Source organism: Marmota flaviventris, chromosome 9 (genome assembly GCF_047511675.1).
Source record: "Marmota flaviventris isolate mMarFla1 chromosome 9, mMarFla1.hap1, whole genome shotgun sequence".
NCBI lineage: Eukaryota > Metazoa > Chordata > Mammalia > Rodentia > Sciuridae > Marmota > Marmota flaviventris.
The window spans coordinates 53639065-53661535 of NC_092506.1; the positions used below are offsets into that span (position 1 = coordinate 53639065).

Here is a 22471-nt window from a genome sequence, read left to right on the forward strand (position 1 = left end):
TTTAAGAGACAGGGTCTTGCCCAATGTCACATCATCTGAATAAACTGAAAAGTTAGGATCCTAACTCAGGCTTCCTGGCTTCTGAGCCAGAAACTTTCTCATCTTCCAAGAGTAGGCAGCTGCTTCTCTCTTCCTCCTTCTTCCTCTTGAACTTTTATGAACCTTTATTCAGACTCATAGGAAGAAAAGATATTAACATTGCCAAAAGATAATCAAATGTATGATATGTCAAGATCATTGTATTGTCATGAGCAACTTATAAAAAAAAATAAAAAAATAAATTGAAAAAAAAAACATTGCCAAAAGATGATTGTACATTGTGAATATCTCGTATATAATCACTATAAATAGGGGTGGTGGAACACGCCTATAAGCCCAGTGACTCAAGAGACTGAGAGGGAGGATTGCAAGTTTAAGGCCAGCCTTAGCAATTTAGTGAGACCCTGTCTCAAAAGATAAAAAGCGTTGGGGATGTGTGTCCCTGGGTTCAAACCCCAATACCCAAACAAACAAAAAAATTCAAGTATATTAATTCTTTCATAAGAGCCACCATTTCTAGTAACCCAGTTAATTTTTGAAATGTTAAAAGTCTAGTTGGTTGTGTCTACAGGTGTAATCCCAGCAGCACACACCTGTAATTTAGCATCTTGGGAGGCTGAGGCAGGAGGGTCACCAGTTCAAAGCCAGACTCAGCAACTTAGGGAGGCCCCAAGCAACTCCATGAGACTCTGTCTCTAAATAAAATACAAAAAAGAGCTGGGGATGTGGCTTAGTGGTTAAGTGACTCTGAGTTCAATCCCCAGTACCAAAAATAAAAAAAGACTCTTGTGCTACTTGATTCTTTAAAATTCATTATTATAAATTTAATCATTTGTTAATTAAATATCTTTTTCCATATAACAATTATTGTATGTATTTTCTGTTATATCAAAGGCAGATTGATGCAATCTAGAAAACTGATACTGTGGTTTTATATGTTTCAATTTTACAGTCAACACGAAAAAGTACTAAAATATTCAATTATCAGTTGCATTTCTTCACCATTTATGAAGGTTTCATTTGTATACAGTAAAATTTACCATTTTTAGTGTACAGTTCTTGTGACTTTCGGCAAACAAACAATTGTGTAACCACCACCACAATGAAGATGTACAACTTCATCACTTCCCCAAATCCTTGTGAGCTCAGCTACAACTAAATATATCTTCCTTTGGGGATCTGATCCAAGGGCCTTGCAATTCCCCTCACTAGACCATCAGCCTTTCTCAGGAAGCTCTTGGCCCCAGGCTGATGGGAATAAGGAGGCCTCTGTGTTCACAGTCTAAGGGAGAAGGCTGGGGGTAGCACATATAAGGCCATCTGTCCAGACTCTGAAGGCTCTCAATCCAGGGGGACACAGAGAGGAGGAGAGAGGGGCTGTGGGATGCACCAGCTGAGTCATTCCTGGTCTTGGAAACCCAAAGGTACTACTTTGCTTCCTGTGTTTGACCACCCCACCTTGCCTCAGATTCCTCAGATAAAAGGACAAGCACACACACTTACTTATATCAATATTTATGCTTGCAAATACACAATCATACATCTGATATATATAATCATGTACATACACAATCACCCCTATATACAATTGCTCACCCACATAGAAATAGATGTAAATATAGATACGTACTTGCACATGTTCTCACAGTACTTTTGGGAAGATTGCATCCCTTGGGGACATTATCAGCAATGAACTCCTCTTGCTTAATTTTATACTTCCTCGTGCATGGGGAAGCCTGAGGCTAACTCTTCTCTGGGGCTTTTATGTTGCTGTAGATTATGGTGGCTGATTTTTAACCAATTTAGGGAGCTGTGTCATTCAGAAAATGACATGAGGAGCCTGGTTACAAGCAAACTGTTGTGGGCTAGTGAGACAGTAGTAGGGTATGGGGTAGTGAATGTAGTGACTTCTTTTGTAGAGATGGATTATAGATGGTTGTGGGTATTACCATTGGTTATGGAGGACCTGTTTTTCTGTAAGATCAGAGGGATGTATTTCAGTTTGCATAAACTGGACTCTTCATTGAGCATGGGACAGGAGGGTTTTGATTACTTGTGCTTTCATTGGCTGATCTTTTCACCCAAGGCCTAGGTGCATGCTAGGCAAGCACGTTACCACTGAGCTACATCCCCAGTTTTTTTTCTTATTTTGAAACAGTGTCTCACTAAATTACTGAGGCTGGTCTCAAACTTGTGATTCTCCTGCTTCAGCCTGCCAAATTGCTGTGCCACTGAGCCTATCCAGCTGGCTGATTTTTCTTGAATGTTGTTCCATGAGTTGGGAGTAGGCAAGTTCTTCCTGGATGGAGTCAGGCTGACCCAGGTCTTACTGGAAGAAGCACCCAATCTATTATTGTGGTGGTGCAGAACTGTAATCCCAGTAGTATAAGTATGGACTACCCCAAGGAGGAATAAAATAAAGCATTGTTAATATTGCTTTGGGGAAGGGAACTGAGCAGCTGGAATTAGGGCCCTCTGCAATTAGATGTAGAGGGCTCCAGGAGTCTCCACTGGAGAACTCTTAGAAGAGGTGGGGCTCCAGCAGAGTCTGTAGGGGTAAAAGACAGGAATTAATCTGGTCTTAGCCTGGCATCTGTCTTTGTCTCTATCCTCCCTTAACCAAGGTTAGAATAAAAATACAAGAGGGCTGGGGTTGTGGCTTGGTGGTAGAGCGCTTACCTAGCATGTGTGAGGCACTGGGTTCAATTCTCAGCACTGCATATAAATAAAGTCCACTGACAACTAAAAAAATATTACACACACACACACACACACACACATATATATATATAGAGGTGAGTGGATATGCCAGCCTCAATGCCTATATGATGTGGTAGGCAGCAAAAGGATTTTCTTTTTGCCTAACATTGTGTCCTACTGCTCTTTTCCCTTTAGACTAAGGGTAGACCCAATATGAAAGATGAAGTTCCTGCTTCCTGAGATTTCCCAGGTGAGAGAGAGTCATTGGCTCAAGCATTCTTGGATCCTTATAACTCTTCTTCCTTCTAGGAAGGACTCCATTTTAAGACCTGAACTACTAGGTTGCTCAGGTAGGGTCAGGGAGAAAGAAGGTATTGTATGTTTGCCGACATAAATCGATGAAAACGAAGTGGAAGGGGAGGTGCAGAGGAAGAGAACAAATAAGCTGGTTCACTTTGAGCTTTTTAAATTCTAAATTACTGGTGGTACTTGCCTCCTAGAGACAGTTCCACACACTATGGAAGAAGAAACATGATTTATTTTTTGATGAACTACAGGCCAACTCCACTACACTTTTTACTATCTCCTACCATTCCTCCCAATCCTAACCCTCTCCAGCCTCTTTATTGCTCCATGAACACTCTGGGCCTTCTCTGCCTCATACCCTTTCCTGGAATTCCCCTCAGATGTTCACTTGCTCTCTCATGTCCTTTATGCTGAAATGGGTACTCTGGATTGCCACTTTTTAACAAAAATATATTATGTTCTAGATATTTAAAATTCTCCTTTTCATTAATTTAAAATTAATTTATGAATCTTCAGTGTAATCTGCTGAGTGGTAAGAATGACTAATCTCATTTCAGAGAGATTAACGATATGTCTTAGTTTACATAGGTATTAAAAGTGGGAGTGGGGATTGAAATATTAAATCATAAGAGCATCCAGTTCTGTATTTCCTCTGGCTCTCTAACAAGTAATCACTCTGCCAAACATATTTCCTGTTGGAAAGGAGATCACTTTACAGTTGAGTATTCTGGGCCTCTGAGCAGTTACATTTCCCAGAGCAAATTAATACAGTCATGCTTCTGTTTTTACTTGTGTTTTATGAGTTGAGTTAGTATAATAGGTCTTCTAGCACTTGGTTACTCAGGACACAGTGGATAAAAGGTTTCTGGACTTTTAAACTAGGGCATTTGTTTCTTTTTCAGGTCTTCTCCACATCACCCCCAGAGTGATCATTCTAAGATGTGGGTCAGATCTTTTCAGTTGTTGGCTTAAATTCCTTTAATTTATCCCATCTGCACACCTGATAAGATAAAGTCTTTAGCCTGGCATTTGAAGTCTTTCTTGCCCTGGCCTCCCTCTCTGTTTCATCCCTTTTTATTTTAATGAATTACTTGCTGTTGTGTAAACAAACCATTTTATCTGTCATTCCCTGATGTTACACATGCTGCATTAAACATTTTCTTCCTCCCCACTTTTTAACTTTTTAATTTTTTTTTTACCAGAGAAAGTCCATATTCCAGATCTCAGGTTAGAGATTCTTGTTCACAAAATCCGATCTCAGGTTGGAGTATATACATCCTCTTGGAATCCTTCCCCGACCTTGCACCAACTCAGAGGGATACCTCCTTTCTACTTTGCTCTCACTAGTTAGCTCTCTAATCCCCCTCCATTGTCTCTATGTCCCCAGCATGCAGGATAGGGTGTAGATCATCTTGACTGGAGTTTATTAGGTTACTTTATCCTCTCCACTTTTCTCCCACCAGTTAGGGCAGGTTAGATTCAGGGAGGAGCTGGTGCTATGGTTTCCACGGATATTGCCTGTGACCTCCAGGCAATCCTCCCCAAGGGAACCACCAGTACTTGATAGAAGTACCAAGTAGAGAACCCAGGAGAATGCCCAGGCTCAGCCCCTAGGGAAATCAATTGCCTTCTACTGCCCTTAGTGGCAGCCTGCTAGAGCAGACCTTTCTGGAACAATAATAATTGTAATATTTACTAAATGCTCTATATTCCAGGCACTATTCTCACTACTTTACCTATATATGCATTTGTCTTATGTAATCTTTCAACTCCCCACCCCCCACCTCTCCCAACTGGGAATTGAATTCAGGGGTGATTTACTACTGAACTACATTCCAGGCCCTTTTATTTTTAATTTTGAGACGAGTAGTCTCCCTAAATTTCCAGGAGTGACCTCGAATTTGCCAAGGCTGGCATTGAAGTTGGTATCCTTCTGCCTCAGCCTCCGGAGTCACTGGGATTACAGGAGTGCGCCAACTTGGCTGTTGGCACCTGGAGATTAACCAACTTGCTTAAGGTCATACTATAAATGACAAAGTCAGAATTCAAATATGAGCATTATTTCTAGAGCCTATGCTAGTAACCACTATGCTGTAGTGCCTTCTTGGCCTCTGATTTCATTTCCAATAGACACATCTGCTAGCTGAGGTAAATAAAATCAGATGGTCCTAAACCAAGGACCAGGAGGTAAATTTCCCTCTTCCTTATCCATCAGCTTTTCGCTGGCTCAAGGATGCATGGAATATTCTCACAGTTTGAAGAGGAAGGAGAACTTCCAAATGGCAGGAACCTCTGAAGACTCCCAGAGAGAAAGCGGGGAAAGCTCGGTGCGTGGGAAAAGGCCTGGTTGTGGGTGGGGAGCAGCGAGTAGACTGCGAGATTGTAGTCCACGTTTTGGTCTCTTAAACTCTATGTAACCTTGGCCAAGTCATTGTTTCCTCCCCCAGCCTCAGTTTCTGTATTTGTAAATTAAGGATAAATATAAGACAGTGCTGATACCCGCCGAAAGAAGGGGCATCCTCAGTTTTGCTGGGGAAAAGGCCAAGGAGAGGGGGCAGGGAGATTGCGCTGTGTGGGGCCTAGGGTCACAGGGTTGGGTGGGCTTCGGAGCTCAGTCCTGCCATCCTATCCCGGTGACAGGGCCGGCCTAAATCTCCAGACCTCTAAGGGGTAGAAAGTGGGGACATATGGGCCAGGGTCGTGGCACTGCGGGATGCGCCCATCTCCTCACACCTCCTCAGCCTTCCCAACCGGAGTCGCAGTCTCCGGGGATGCCGGCTGCTGGTGGCCAGGCAGCCGCCGGCCGCGCTGCGGCGACGCCTGGGAAGCTGCAGCCGGTGGGGGAACCAAGAACATCACGTCATCTTTTTCGCTAGGCGCCCGCCCCCTCCCCGACGGCGCCTGCGCAGGCGCGGCGGGAGGGGGTGGCCGCGGCGGGGCTCTCCCGGCGCTTTCCGCCCTTCTCCAGGCTCGCTCGGGCCGCGGCGCTCTGGGCTGGCAGCGGCGGCGCAGAGCGAAGGCGTCCAGGATGCGGCGCGGGGCGGCCCGGTACCCCTCTGCCCCGTCACGGCAGCGGCGGCCGCGGGGACCGGGCCAGGGTCGGGGGCGGCGGCCCGAGCCGCGGTAGCGGCAGCGGCGGCGGCAGCGGCGGCGGGAGGGGCGGCCTGAGGGCGGGCGGGCGCCCGGGTGCGGGGGCTCCGCGCCGCTCCGCACAGCCCAGCCCGGCTCGGCCCCGGCGCCATGAGCGGCGGCGGCGGAGGAGGAGGGGGCTCGGCGCCCAGTCGCTTCGCCGACTACTTTGTCATCTGCGGGCTGGACACCGAGACCGGGCTGGAGCCGGACGAGCTGTCGGGTGAGTGTGCGCAGAGCTCTGTCCGCTTGCCCGCGCCGACTGCGGCCGGGGACCCAGGAGGAGCCTCTCCCATCCCGCTTTGTCCCGGGAGCCGGGCGAGGGTCGGTGGACAGGACGCAGGGCGGGCGCGGACGAAGGGGGCGTCGAGCTGGAGGAGGGGGACCGGATAAGGGGCCCTGAGCCGGGAGAAGTCCCAACCGCCACTCCGGCCCTTTGCGTCATGGGCACTTCGCTAGGGGGAAGAGGGAAAGGGTCGTGTGGACTGGTGTAGGTTGAGTGACTTAATGTAAAATAAAGGGAGGCTTGTCTTCCAATACCCTTCTGGGGAGGGGGGGCAAGAAGGCATCCCGCGTCTTAGTGAAAGTAAGTTCCACTCAGACTTAAAAAAAAAAAAAAAAAAGCAAAACAAAAACTTGGTGGCTTTATCTGGCCTCTTCCCAAGATGCCTACAACATCAGTTCCTCAAAAAACCGTTATAACCCGCCTGGGTTTTCCGACGGATTGCGATTCTGCCCAGTCTGGGACATAAAGTAATGAAGTGAACTTGGGCCCACCAAGTATATGGGAACTCCCATGGCACTTGCAAGGGCTTGTACTCCAGGGCCATAACTTTTTATGAAAAGTAATTTATGTCCTTTATGAGTCCAGGATCATTTGTGAATAAAAGGGTGTCATCCTACTTGGGGTGGCTGTGTTGTTTCTCAAGTCGTCTTTCAAAGGGGGAAGTGGTGGAGGGGAGTGGCCGAGGGGCCCTGATCAGATTTGGAACTCACTGTGGGAAGTGTGTCAGAACTATAAAATCCCCGTGAATTCCACCCTATTGTCATTCCAAGTCTTTGAATTGTAACAGTGTTGAAAAGTTTTTGTCTGAAGTGTTCAGTTAATGGGTGGGGGGTTGTTATGTTACTACTTTAAAATTATATCATCCTGATTTGGTGAGGGAAATTCCTTTCCACTTTTCTTTCTTTTTCCCTCATTCTTTTTTGGTACCAGGGATTGAACGCAGGCCCTTGCATATGATGTCACAGTTTGCCATGAGTTTCTCTTGGTTTTTGTTTTTGGTACCTGGGACTGAACCAGTGACACTGAGCTTTTTTTTTTTTTTTTTTAAGGCCGTGCTGGGGATTGAACCCAGGGCATTGTGCATTTGAGGCAAGCACTCTACCAACTGAACTATATTTCCCCCCCATCCCCACTTTTTGTTTTTTATTTTGAGACAGGGACTCCTTAATTTGCTTAGAGCCTTGCTTAAGTTGTTGAGGCTGGCTTTGAACTTGCTGGGGTTTTAGGCACGGGCCACCATCACCTGCCACGTTTCTCTCTTGAAAAGTGTTCAGCTTGTTGACTAATTTTACTTTGCTTCAGAGATAACAGGACAGTTTCTTTTATTTTCTTTCTTTCTTTTTCTTGCCACCAGAATCATTCCAGTTTTTTTTTTAAGAGAGAATTTTTTAATATTTATTTATTTATCTTTTTAGTTTTTGGCGGACACAATATCTTTATTTGTATGTGGTGCTGAGGATCCAACCCAGCACCGCGCTCATGCCAGGCGAGCACGCTACCGCTTGAGCCACATCCCCAGCTCCATTCCAGTGTTTTTTATGACAAAAAAAATTAAGTTCACATCACAAATGAGAAAAGTGAATTTGTCTTTTAAAAATATGATAAATTTGTCATTTATCAAGGTGAATAACAAGCTGTTTCCCCAGATTAATAGCAGGTGGAGAAAAAAATCATGAAACTAGAAAAATATCATGAAATTATTTATTTATTGCTACCAGGGATTGAACCCAGAGGTGCTCTACCACTGAGCTAGATCCCCAACCCTTTTATTTATTTTTCAATTTTGAAACAAGTCTTGTTAAGTTGCTGAAGCTGGCCTTGGACTTGTGATCTCTTGCCTCAGCCTCCAGAGTGGCTGGAATTAAAGGCATATGCACCGTACCCAACTGGTTAGCTTTGTTTATTCCAGTTCATTTTTTTAAAAAAATGTTTTTGTTTTAGTTGTAGTTGGACACAATACCTTTATTTTATTTTTGTGTGGTGCTGAGGATTGAACCTAGGGCCCGGCACGTGCTAGGTGAGTGATCTACCGCTGAGTTGCAACTCCAGCCCTCAAGTTTACTTTTTTAGGTCTTCAAATTCTTATAACAGATCAATTGATTATTTGGTTCCTTTGTATTATATTTTGTGACTTTGGGATGATATAGTTGTTGGAATTCAGTTCAAGTTATTGGTGCTGGAAGCGACTCAGAGAGGAAATGAGGCCCAGGAAGCAAAGTAAGGCCTACATCCTACTAGGTCATTTTTTTAACTCTTAGTCTGGTGCTCTTCTCATGATACTAAATTGCATCTCATTGGCCTGGATGGAGGTCTTCCCCCCACCCCCCCCAAAAAAGCGATGCTTTACTACTGAGCTATGTCCTACATCCCTAGCATTTTTTTTTTTTAAATTTTAAATTTTGATAAAGAGTCTCCCTAGATTACCTACAGCTTGAATTCAGGATCCTCCTACCTCAGCTAACTGGAGTTGCAGGCATGTACCACTGCATCTGCCTCTGACTGGATGTCTTTAGAAAACAGTAGCACGGGGGCTAGGGTTGTGGCTCAGCGGTAGAATGCTCGCCTAGCACAGGTTCGATCCTCAGCACCACATAAAAATAAATTAATTAATGCTATTGTATCCAACTACAACTAAAAAATAAATATTAAAAAAAGTACTAAAAATAACAGTTATTCTCAATAAAAGAAATTTAAAGATGAAATAAACCAATGTTATTATGTTGTGCTTTGAGCATCTGATAAATTGTATAGACACTGGTTTTAGAAAATGAAGATAGTGGTTTGTAAATGGTAAAACAGGAATGAAGCTAGGAAGTTACTGTTAGTGAGGCCATGAGTTTGGGGGTCTGATATTTCTGCTGTGCTACTATTTCTGTGACTGGGGGCAAAGTCGATAACCCTGCCAGGGAAAAGTGAATGTAAATATTATTCTCTCTCTCTTCTCCCTTTTTTTGATGTATGTGTGTTGGGGGTACTAAGATTTAACCAGGGGCAGTTTACCACTGAGCTACATTCCCAGCCCTTTTTATTTGAGACAGGGTCATACTAAATTGTTGATGCTGGCTTTGAACTTACAATCCTCCTCCCCTAGCCTCCAGAGCTGCAGGGATTACAGGTATGTGCCACCACACCCAGCTCTTCTCTTTAATGAATATTTGTTAATTTCCTGGCTTTTCAACAAGCTAAAATTATATCTTTGTGTAAACTTATTGGGAGAATAAAGATAGAGGTGAGTTGTATAAATGTGTAAAGAAGGTTATTTTCATGAGTCGTGGTGGTGCATGCTTATAATCCCAGTAATTTGGGAAGCTGAGGCAGGATTGCCAGTTGGAGGCAAGACCCTGAGTCAAAAAATAAAGAGTGCTGGGCACAAAGCTCAGTGGTAGAGCACCTATGGGTTCAGTACCCATTGTGGCGCAGGTGGGAATGGGTGGGGGGAAGGACAGGGCATTTTCTTAAAATATAGTTGCACAGCCAGGTGTGGAGGCACATGTTTATAAATCCCAGTAGCTCATGAGGCTGAGGCAGGAGGATTGGGAGTTCAAAGCTAGTCTTAGTAATGGCAAGGTGCTGAACAACTCAGACCCTGTCTCTAAATAACATACAAAATTAGGCTGGGGATGAGGCTCAATGGTTGAGTGCCCCTGAGTTCAATTCCCAGTACCCCTCTCCTCCAAAATGTGGTTGTACAAATGGAATGCGAAGATCATCTATAAGTAGGTGGCTTTTATTAGAATAGATACTGATTGAAGGATTTGTTTTTACCCCCTTCATTCATTTCTTATGGATAAATGAGAGTAATCTGGACTACCCAGAGGGAATCTTTGAATAAAACAAACAATCCAAATGGCTCATCCAGTTGAGACTCTCCAGGGTGCATTTTCTCTCCTCTGCCTTTCTTATACCTCCCAAAGTGATGATGTCATTATCAGTGAAACTACAGGAAGTTGTGAATTGAGCCCAGTTTCTCTAGGGAGGTACTGGGGAGTCTGTTTTCTCCAAGCAAAGTAAGTTACATACTTCACCCAGTTTCTGAATTCTAAAGACTATATCCAGAACAAGTAAATCAAAGATGCTTAGTGTTCCTTTGGTTTTGGGAAGGATTAAGATTCTTTCCTCTCCATTTACAGCAGTTAGCATGGGGAATTGCTGTGTTAAATATAGACTCAGATCCTCCTGCCTCAGCCTGAGGTACTGGGATTACAGGCATATGCCACCATGCTTTGTCTCATCTTTCAGCCACATTCACTGTTCACATTTTGCCCCATTTTCTTTGTCACTTATATGTATGTCCCCCTATATTATGTATAGGCAAAACAAACAGTGTATTGAGATATAATTCACATACCATACAATTCACCTATTTAAAGCATAGTTCAATTATTTTTAGTATATTCATAGTGGTTTAGTCATCACTACAGTTAATTTTAGATAGAGTGATAATCACTCTGACCTTGAAGCCTGTAGTTGTAGATGGACAGAATGCCTTTATTTTATTTGTTTATTTGTATGTGGTGCTAAGAATTGAACCCAGTGCCCCACACATGCTAGGCAAGTGCTCTGCTATTAAGCTATAACCCCAGTCCACTCCCCATTTCTTCTAATCTCTAAACCTCCATCCCTAACAGGATATCTTATTTAAAAGAAATAAAAGCTGGTCATGGTGGTACATACCTGTAATCCCAGCAATTGGAGAGACTGAAGCAGGAGGATCACAAGTTTGAGGCCAGCTTCAGCAATTTAGCAAGACTGTCTCTAAAATAAAGAGTGCTGGGGATATAGCTCAGTGATAGTAGTGCACCCCTGAGTTCAATCCCCATTACCAAAACCAAAAACCAACCAACCAAACAGGCAAACAAAAAAACCACCCAGAAATAAAACCTGTTTCTCCTCATTTTATAGAAATGAAGTGGCTGTAAAAAGTTTAGTGAAGGGACTTGAACGTGTCTAAGTATAGTAGAGTGCTTTGGTATCATATGTAAGGTCCTAAGTTCTATCCCCAGCACTGAAAAAATAAAAAGAGAAAAGAGGAAGAAAGAAAAGTGTGATGAGCCAGTTTTAAACTGGGATTCAATACGAACTAAATTTAAATTTTTATATTCCTTTGCCAGTTTGGTCAATTCTGGGCAAATTCTCTCACGGTCATCTCTACTTTGAAGCTTAGATTACTAACTATAGTAGAACTCAAATCCTGCTTTACCTTAGGCATGTGTGGATACTGCCAGGAGTCAAGGCTGCTGTAATGAGGGAGATTTCCTAAGTTAAGTCCTGTGTTTTCTTTTGTAAGGTAGAACAAGGAAGAAGTCAAGAGAAGAGATCAGCACATAGGAAATACAGAGTAGCCCAAGACAGTTTAAAGCACATGCTGTATTTACTTGGAAAGACCCTGTATTCCTAGAATGTAAGAGAATCCCATTTGACTCCCCTCAGGTAGGAAAGATCACATTGAAAATAAATGGATTTTACTTTAATGACACTGAGGCTCTGCTCCCCTATCTCTTTCTCTTTCTCTTCTTAAAATATTTTTTAGTTGTAAATGGATCTTTTTTTTTCCCCTTCATGTCAGAATGGGTAATGTGCCAATGTCATAACAAGGTTTAGAGGGAGGCACATCTCACACAAGAGCATGAATACCCAATCATCACACTTAAGAACCGAAGAATCATGTAAATGGATCTTTTATTTTTATTTATATGCAGTGCTGAGGATTGAACCCAGGGCCTCACACATGCCAGGCAAGTGCTCTACCACTGATTGTTGTTTATTAGCTACACTACAGCCCCTCTGCTCCTCTCTTTTTGTGAGGAAATCCTGGTCACAGTGTTTGGTGCTTAAACCAAATTCTTTTTTTTTTTAATTTTTTTTAGTTGTAGATGGACACAATACCTTTATTTTATTTGTTTATTTTCATGTGGTGCCAGGATCAAACTCAGTGCCTCACACATGCTAGGCAAGTGCTCAACCACTGAGCCACAACTCTGGCCCTAAACCAAATTCTTAAGACTCTCTTTATTTTTTATTTATTTTTTTAATATTTATTTTTTAGTTTTCGGCGGACACAACATCTTTGTTTGTATGTGGTGCTGAGGATCGAACGCGGCCCAGGCGAGCGCGCTACCACTTGAGCCACATCCCCAGCCCAAGACTCTCTTTAGCCCTTCCTTCCTTCCTAGGTTAAAAATAAAGTTTACTTTGCTTAAGGCCTCCTTTGGTACACCCTTTTCCAGGCCTATATCCTTTTATAAACTTATTTTTTTGGCCAAGTCTGGTGGAAGGTGTACTTGGCCTTGGCCTGGCTCAATTCCTATTTTATTGTCCTTGGATTGGAATTACAGTCAGATGACTTTAGAGGTCTCTCAGGGACCTGCATTCACCTTAGGGAACCTATACTTGATTTGTTTTAGGTTCCTGCTGGATGTGACATAGGATCTAGTGAGAGAATGACTTGCCTCTCAGAAGCTTGTGTCTTCTTTGGAAGTCAGTGATTAAACACAGCCTACCTTTGCCAGATTTTAAGATTTAGTTCTTAAAAGTTATTAAGTGAGGCCGATATTAGTCAAATGCCTACATTTCAGTTGTTCCATGATTGTTGATTTCAGTTTGGAGTATTTAGAACCACAGGGCTGAGTTCTGAGAGTGGCAGGGTCCTGTAATGACCAAAGGGAGTATATGTGCCAGATCTCAAGGTATTTTCAGTATGTTCCTAGGGAATCAAATGTAACTTTAGGAGATGAGATGGCAACTATTACATTTCTCAAATATTATACTTAGAATATTTGCTAGGGTGCCATTCATGGGATCTCTTATAGCTGCTGCTGCTGCTGCTTTTTTTTTTAAAATATTTTTTAGTTGTCAATGGACCTTTATTCTGTTCATTTATATGCAGTGCTGAGAATCGAATCCAGTGCCTCCACATGCTAAGCAAGCGCTCTACCACTGAGCCACAACCCTCTTGTAGCTTCTTGTGAAAGGTTAGTCTTGATTGTTGTTTATTAGTGTGATGGATAAGTCAGGTCAAATTTTACTAGGCCATCTGTGGTCTATGTGTGGACTGAACTAGCTGGGTAAGTACAAAGTGCTTCTATAGAATGCTGAGAGAATGCCTGAGCAGTGAAAAAGTCTGGAGATTCCTCTTGCTAAGTTTCATTCCCCAGCGAGTGTGGGATTCCTTGATTTCTAAAGTATTTTCGTTTGGCAAAATACAGTATGCATGTGCATTCATTTATATTGGTCACAGAATCAAAAATGTCAGAGCTAGATATCAGAGATAGTCTAGTTGCTGCTTTTGGCAGATGATAATGATTAATCTTTGTAGATGACCTTAAAATTTTTTAATCTGTATATATATATTTTATATATATACACACACATATATATATATATATATATATATATATATATATATATATATATATAACATGCTTTTTTTTTTTTTGGTACTGGAGATTGAACTCGGGGTCACTCAACCACTGAGCCACATCCCAGCCCTATTTTGAATTTTATTTAGAGACAGGGTCTCACTGAGCTGCTCAGTGCTTTGAGGTTGCTGAGGCTGGCTTTGAACTTTCGATCTTCCTGCCTCAGCCTCCCAAGCCACTGGGATTACAGGTGTGTGCCACTGTGCCTGGCTTCTTAGTATACTTTTAAATCCATTTTAATTTTTTCAGCCCTATTGAGGCTGGGGTGGTGGCTCAGTGATAGAGCATTCACCTAGCATGTGTGAGGCACTAGATTCAATCCTCAGCACCACACAAAAATAAATAAACAAAATAAAGGTGTTGTGTCTATATAAAACTAAAAAATATATATTGAAAATTTTTTTTCAGGCTAGGGATGTGGCTCAAGTGGTAACACGCTTGCCTGGCATGCGCAGGGCGCTGGGTTCGATCCTCAGCACCATATAAAATAAAATAAAGATGTTGTGTCCACTGAAAACTGAAAAATAAATATTAAAAAATTCTCTCTCTCTCTTTAAAAAAAATTTTTTTTTTATCCAGTATCACCTAGCAAGTTGGAACAGTTAGAATTCAAGTCTTCTGTCTGCTCACTATTGATCTATTGATGTGATTTTTGTAATTAAAAATTTTTTTTTTCTTATAGGTATAGGGAAACTGAAGCAATGGCTTAATTATTGCATCTTGAGTGTGTTGTGATGTGGCTTGGAATGGAGTGGCTTCTTAGTGGTTCAATCCCCAGTACATTTTGCAGTAGAAAAGACAGGCCATTTATTTATTTATTTATTTATTTATTGGATACCCTCCATTTATTTATTTATTTATTTTTAACCTACATGACAGCAATGAAAAGCAATATAATTCTTATTACACATATAGGGCACAATTTTTCATATCTGTATATAAAGTATGTTCACGTCAATTTATGCCTTTATACATGTACTTTGTTGTTGTTTTTTTTTTTTTGCATTACAATTCTTTTTTTTTTTTTTTAAGGAGAGAGAGAGAGAGAGAATTTTTTTAATATTTATTTTTTAGTTTTCGGTGGACACAACATCTTTGTTTGTATGTGGTGCTGAGGATCGAACCCGGGCCGCACGCATGCCAGGCGAGCGTGCTACCGCTTGAGTCATATCCCCAGCCCCTACAATTCTTAATACACATATATATCACAATTTTTGTATCTCTGTGTATAAAGTATGTTGACACCCAATTCAAGTCTTCATACATGTACTTTGTATAATGATGTCAGGCCACTTATTTTTTTGAAATGTAATTAAGGTTGATTGTTGTTTTTTCTTCTCTCTTATTTTTTTGTGGTAGTTTTAGGATGTTTAATGCTTTTTGCCTGAGGTATGTTTCTTTGATTAAAAAAAAAAAAGATTTGCATCTGCTAACCTAAAAAATTCCTCAGTATAGTTTTATTTTGGGAGGGGTATAGGGGATTGAACTCAGGGGTACTCAACCACTGAGTCACATCCTGAGCCCTATTTTGTATTTTATTTAGAGACAGGGTCTCACTGAGTTGTTCAGTGCCTCGCTTTTTTACTGAGGCTAATTTTGAATTCGAAATCCTTCTGGCTTCAGCCTCCGGAGCTGCTGGGATTACAGGCATGGGCCACCGAGCCTGGCTCTCAGTATAGTTTTGTAGTTCACATTTTTTTGTGATTGTAGTTTGGAGTCTGTGACTTTCAATAAGCCATATTCTTCGTAGTGAAAGGATATGAAAAGCAACCAAGAAACTTGTGGAATTTTGTTTTGTTTTTTGTTGGTGGTGATTGAGCCCAGTGCTTTACCACTGAAGTACATATCCAGCCCTTTTTTATTTTTAATTTTTATTTTGAGATAGGGTGTCTTGAAGTTGCTTAGGGTTTCACTAACTTGCTGAGGCTGGTCTTGAACTTGTGACCCTACTGTCTCAGACTCCCAAGTTGCTGGGATTACTGGCGTGTGTCACTGTGCCTGGCATTTTAGGATTTCTAAAGGCATTTAGACAGAAGAGAAGCCAGGCGTAGTAGCTCAAGCCTGAAATCCCAGCAATTTGGGAGGCCAAGGCGGGAGGATTGTGAGTTCAAAGCCAGCCTTAGGGGGCTGGGGTTGTGGCTCTGTGGTAGGTAGGGTGCTCGCCTAGCATGCACGAGGCACTGAGTTCGATCCTCAGTACCACATAAATGTAAAATAAAGATATTGTGTCCACCTGAAACTTAAAAAAAAAAAAAAAAAAAGCCAGCCTCAGCAATTTAGCAAGGCCCTAAGCAATTTAGTGAGACCCTGTCTCTAAATAAAATATATAAAGGGTTGAGGATGTGGCTCAGTGATTAAGTACCTGTGGATTCAATCCCTGGTACCAAAAATAAAGATTAAAAAGAAGAGAAATGACTTAGATATAATAATCACAGGCCATAGTTTATAGGACAGTAAGTAGATAACCCCAAGTTATAGCAGATTACTTGTGCTTTTGTTATAAAACATTAAAATTAACTTTTAGGACTGTCAAAGGATTTGTTTCTTTTCTTTTTCTTTCTTTCTTTCTTTCTTTTTTTTTTTTTTTTTTTTTGTGGTGCATTGGGATTGGACCCAGGGCCTTGTGCATGTGAGGCAAGCACTCTACCAATTGAGCTATATCCCAACCCAGGATGTGATTTTTTTTTTTTTCTTCTCAAGATCAGGAGTATCATCATGTCATTTTCTTTCCTTTTATGTAAAATACACATAGCATCTGCAATTTTTAACCAGTTTAAAATGTATAATTCAGTTATACTTGGTATTACAGTGTTGTGTAGTTCATCAACCTTATGTAGTTCTAAGACATTTCATCACCCCACCCACTAAACAGTAGCTTCACATTACCTGTTTTCCCAAGCGTGTGGCAAGTACTGATTTCGCTTTCTGTCTGTGTAAATTTACACATCATGGATATTTTGTACAAATGGAATCATGCAAGATGTGACCTTTTTGTGTTTGGCTTCTCTTACATAATATATTTTAAGGGTTCACCCTTGTTACAGAATGTGTCAGTAATTCATTCCTTTTTTTAAATATACATTTTATTTTTTAGTTGTAGTTGGACACCATGCCTCTTTTTCATTTATTTATTTTTATGTGGTGCTGAGAATCGAACCCAGGGCCCCGCCTGTGCGAGGCGAGTGCTCTACCGCTGAGTCACAACCCCAGCCCCAGTAATTCATTCCTTTTTATGACAGAGTATTATTCCATTGCATGAATATATCATATTTTGTTTATTCATTCATCTACTGATGGACTTTGGGTTGTTTCACCTTTCTGGCTATTATTGAATAGAACTTCTGTGAACATTTATGTATCAGTTTTTATTTGCGCACCTGTGTGGATATATACTAAGAAGTGAGGTTAAAATTAGGTTGGGCTCATCAGATGATTATTTGTGCTTAGGAAAGTTGGTGAGGGGCTGGGGATGTGGCTCAAGCGGTAGCGCGCTCCCCTGGCATGGGTGCGGCCCGGGTTCGATCCTCAGCACCACATACAAACAAAGATGTTGTGTCTGCCGAAAACTAAAATGTAAATAAAATATTAAAAAAAAAGATTACAGATCAGGGCTGAGAATATAGCTTAGTCAGTAGAGTGCTTATTTAAAAAAAAAAAAAAAGAAAGTTGGTGAATATTATAAAAGTGGGGAGGATAAATGAATGTGACTTAGAGGGTAATTTAGTTTCCTGTGGGATTCCATGTCAAATTACCAAAACTGGGTATCTTTTTATTTAATTAATTAACTTGTTTATTTTACAAACTGGGTATTTTAAAACAATATGGTAATTTATTTTATCACTATTCCAGAGGCCAAAAGTTAAAATTCAAGGTGTCAGAAAGCCACAGTCCCTCAGTGGCTCTTGGGGAGAATAATTTCTTCCCCTTTTTAAGCTTTTGGTGGCTTTTGCCATTCTTTCACCTCTGACCACCCTAATTCAGTCTTTGTCTCTGTCTTCACATTCCTCTTTGCTTTGTATGTGTTTTCTCTTCTTTGTGTCTTTCTTATAGAATTCTTGACATTGAATTTTAAGTCTACCCAACTAATCCAGGATGATCTCATCTCAGGGTCTTTGATTATGTCTATATGAGCCTTTCCCCAAATAAGATAGATTGACTGGTTCTGGGAATTAGGATATTGTCATACATTTTGGGAGCTACCATTTAACCAATTACAGAGGGCCTAAAGGGTTGTCTTGAATTTCTTTGTGGTCAAGAAATATAGATGAATAAAAGGGGACAGTCTACAGAAAGAATGGTTAAAGAGAAAGGAGCCCAATACTACCAATGCTGTTATGGTTACTATACTTGGTATTCAGAGATGTCACAAGATTTTAGGGTAGATAAAAATGATTTAGATATAATTTATTTGAAAGAAGCCATGCAACTCAGATAAGAAATCAAATTGCTGCTAGGGTAGAACATTATTATCTAAAATAAAAAGCATTTCATTAACAGCCATAGAAATGTTAGAAAAGGTCAGATACTGTTTTTATTCTTATCAGCAGTCACTATCATTTCTAAGCCTAGAATTTATACTGTATTCTTTTAAAGTAGGCAAGTTAGGCCCTACAGATGATAAGCAAGAGTAAGTTAGAATTTTCAAACCTCTTATATTACAGAGGAAGAAAGTATAGCTGGGAGAGTTCTGAGTAACTTGTCCAAGTTCTCAGCTTGTCAGTGCCAGAGCTGAGTCTTGAATTTGGGGTTCCTTAATTCTTAGGTGACTGGATTTTTTTTTTTTCATGATAAAATGTGAAGCTGTACAAAGAAGTGAAGATTTGTGATTATTTATGTTTTTCCCCTTTAAAGTAGAAGTTCCTTACTAGGATGATAATGGAGATAGTGTAATCTAGAGGTTACCTGGGTTTAAAACCCAACCCTTCCATCTTTCCTTCCTTATTTTATCTCTCTCCCTCCTTTCTTCCCTCCATCTATTCTTCTCTCCTGATAGAACTCAGGGGCAGTATATCTCTGAGCCACATCCCTTAGGGTCTCACTAAGTTTCCAAAGCTGGTCTTGAACTTGTGATCCTCCTGCCTCAGCCTTTGAGTTGCTGGGATTACAGGCATGCACCACTGCTCCCAGTGTCTTCCTTTAACTATTTGTGTGACCTTGGGTAATCTCCTTTCCTTTTTAGTTTCTTGATCTTTAAAGTGGAAATAGAACCCATCTCTTCAGAGTTCTTGTAAGGATTAAATGAATCAATACACTAAGTGGTTTGGAACAGTGTCTGGTACATGGTATCTGTTAAACTGTCACTATTACTAACATTTTTTATTTTTATCATTTAAATTCCTTTATAATTTTGACACTGATGGGAAATTATGATAGGATAATAGTACTACATACATACAGTATCTCATTTGAGCTTGTTAGCAGCTACATGAGGGAGATTCTATTATTCTCATTTTATAGATAAGAAAACTGAGGTATAGCACAGTTAAGTAACTTGCCTAAGGTTACACAGCTAATGTGAGGAAAGATTGGGATTCAAATTCAGATCTGCTAGAATTCACTCTTTTTTTTAAAATGTATTTTTTAGTTGTCAATGGACCTTTATTTTACTTACTTATATGTGGTGCTGAGAATTGAACCAAGTGCCTCACACATGCTAGGCAAGTTTTGAATTGTAATATTTATCGCTTTTCTCTCTAGTGTAGTGCATTTTGTATCTTTGCTACTGCAAGGTCATGAAGATGTTCTGTGTTTTTTTCTAAAGGGTTTATTGTTTTACCTTTCACATTTAGATGTGTAATCCCAGAGCTAACCCTTCTAAATACTATGCTGTAACACTACTCTGTACTTGCTGGAAAAAAGCTCCCCCATTCTTTTTCTTTCTTTCTTTTTTTTTTTTTTTTTTGGCTATTTTTCAGCTTTCTACAGAGTGAAAGAGAAACATTTCCATTGCTCACAGCTGGGCCTGAAGTACAACAAGGCTTTGATATGACCAATACAGTGCTTTTAATGCACATTTTGTAAAACAAATGCTAGTCTTTGTGCTTTGATATAGTACCAATTTGTAAGATTTTAGTGGTTAGAAAACTCTGTAAGAAAAAAAAATTATTGCTATAAAAGGGTTTAAGAGAAAGGAAACTTTCTCTTTTGCTATTTTTTTTTAAGAGAGAGTGAGAGAGAGGGAGAGAGAGAGAGAATTTTAATATTTATTCTTTAGTATTTGGCGGACACAACATCCTTGTATGTGGTGCTGAGGATTGAACCTGGGCCGCACGCATGCCAGGTGAGCCTGCTACCGCTTGAGCCACATCCCCAGCCCTCTCTTTTGCTATTGAGGGTAAATTAATAGGAGGCACCCAGATTCTTTAATCTCCTTGTATTCTGTAGGGAAGAAGAGGCTTCTGGATGGTCCCTTATAAACTGTGGTTTAAAATTTAGATTCAGGTCACACCAGGTTTCTTGAGATAGCTATATTTTCCTGGGCTCACAGGTATACATTCTGTAAAGTGGATATTTATATTGCCACTTTTATGCAGTAGAGACTTCTTTTTTGGGACATATTTAGGAACTTTCAGGGCATTTCTGTGTCTCATTTTTTAGGGCTAAAGGTTTGGAGGCAACTCTTGTACATGTGACAGTCCTTTGGGGAAGAAAGGAGCTAATATTTGTTAAATATCTATTGTGTTCTATGTTCCATATACTTTACTTGCACATACACTTATATATATATGTATTGGGAATTGAACCCATGGGTGCTTAACAACTAAGCCACATCCCAGTTCTTTTTTTATATTTTGTTTTGAGACAGGGTTTTGCTAAGTTGCCTAAGGCTGATTTTGAACTTGCTATCCTCTTGCCTCAGCCTCCTGAGCTGCTGAGATTATGGGTATGTGCCACTGCTTTGGCTGCTTTATATATGTTAACTCAGTCTTCTCAATAGTTTTGATGAGGGTAGGTATTGATTTCTCCATGGTATAGGTGAGGAAATAGATTTATAGAAAAGAGGTTCATATATATAGTTTGGTACCAGGGATTGAACCCAGGGCTGTTTTATGCCTTTCTATATATGACACTTCTGACACTAAAGGTATACACTACCTCCTCCTGCCTACCCCGCAATCAACCAGTTCTCTAACTCTCTGGATTCCAAGTGGATGTTCAACAGTTTAATTCAGTTTTTGACACCATCTACCTGGAGTTTGTGCAGATCCCACAGGCTAAGGGCTCAGTCCCAGAAGAAAACTTCTTTCCATTTCAGGTGCCAATCAGAAGTTCTAGATTGCCATGTATGCTTCTCAACAACTGGGTATCTAACAGGGATTTCCACACCCCTTCCTCAGGTTTGATAATTTGCTTGAATGGCTCACAGTATTCAGGAAAATGCTTTACTATTACCCATTTATTATAAAGGATACTAGTCAGTAACAGCCAAATAGAAGAGAGATGCAAAGGGCAAGGTATGGGGGTGTGTGTGTGTGTAGAGACTCTGCACTCTCTGTGCCCTCCCTGAACCTCAGTGTATTTACCAGCCCAGAGGCTATTTGAATCTTCTTGATTTTTTTTTTGTACCAGGGATTGAACTCAGAGGCACTCATCCCCATCCCCACTTTGTATTTTATTTAGAGACAGGGTCTCACTGAGTTGCTTAGCTCCTTGCTTTTTTTTTTTTTTTTTTTTTGCTGAGGCTGGCTTTGAACTTGCAATTCTCCTGTCTCAGCCTCCCAAGCTGCACCCAGCTAATTTTTAAATAGAGATTTTATTACTGAGTTCTGATTGATGAAATCATTGCTTATCAGCAATGATTGGTTTCTTATTGCCTCTTGGACCAGGAAGATATGAATGGGGATGGGTAGAAGATGGGTTAGCAGGGAACCATGGGCATGTTTTGGCAATATTGAAACATCCCATTTGGACAGAAGTATGGTATTCAGAGGACGATAATTGGGAGAAAGGGCTAAAGAGTTATACCAGATACACCAGATGGACTATATGATAAAAGAATAGTGGGGCAAAAAAGAGATGACTATATTTGACTTTAATAGCTTTGAGACTATCAGTTGTCACTATTACTTCAATAAATAATCTAGTTCTAGGAAAATCACTATCCTATTAATCCTTCATCTGGGATCCCCATTTTGGCATTTCTATATCTAAAGAAAGGAAAGGAGAAGAGTGTTTGTAGGATTGTTGGTGTAAATGTATTCATTTTCAAAGTTTGTCCAGACAAGAAGGCATGAGAGATGTAGAACAATGACATTGAGAAGGTGGAGAGAAAGAATTGACATAGCATTTGTATTTTTTAAAAACCTGTAGGTTTTCACTTTTGCTATGATTAGTGGCTTTATTCTTGTTTTTTCTTCTAAAGACTGGTAGAAGTCCTTAACCTCATGTCTTTATTATATTCTTCTTACTAATCTCAGTAACTGGCAGGTTGGGATTACATTTTATCTTTATTTGCCAACTTTCCCTACATTTTTACATTCTAGTAGTAGCATGGGAAAGCTCTGAGGGACAGTCTTTTTCCTGTTAACTCCTGGAGGGTAAGGCAGTTTGGAGATTATTGGTCCTTCATGTAATGAAAGAATCCAGGAGTTTT

At 40.7% G+C, this 22471-nt stretch overlaps 1 protein-coding gene, 1 long non-coding RNA gene and 1 other non-coding gene across 4 annotated transcripts in view; 2 read left to right on the forward strand and 1 right to left on the reverse strand.

Annotated features, from left to right (window-relative positions):
* The first annotated feature begins 2908 nt into the window (after positions 1-2908).
* LOC114098138 (uncharacterized) lies at positions 2909-4216 on the forward strand. Its single transcript, XR_003583689.1, has 2 exons — positions 2909-2989; positions 3948-4216. It is a non-coding gene; the product is annotated as an uncharacterized lncRNA (long non-coding RNA).
* A 2013-nt stretch (positions 4217-6229) lies between these two features.
* Dennd5a (DENN domain containing 5A) overlaps positions 6230-22471 on the forward strand; it is an 86298-nt gene continuing 70056 nt past the window's right edge. Inside the window, exon 1 of one of the 2 annotated variants that reach the window (XM_027942433.3) lies at positions 6230-6397. In XM_027942433.3, the coding sequence (XP_027798234.1) occupies positions 6286-6397 (112 nt within the window). In that variant the 5' untranslated portion in view covers positions 6230-6285. The remainder of the gene's footprint in view (positions 6398-22471) is intronic. The other variant, XM_027942432.2, reaches the window with a different exon arrangement.
* Positions 12021-12126, reverse strand: LOC114098286 (small nucleolar RNA U13). Its single transcript, XR_003583720.1, has one exon. It is a non-coding gene; the product is annotated as a small nucleolar RNA U13 (small nucleolar RNA).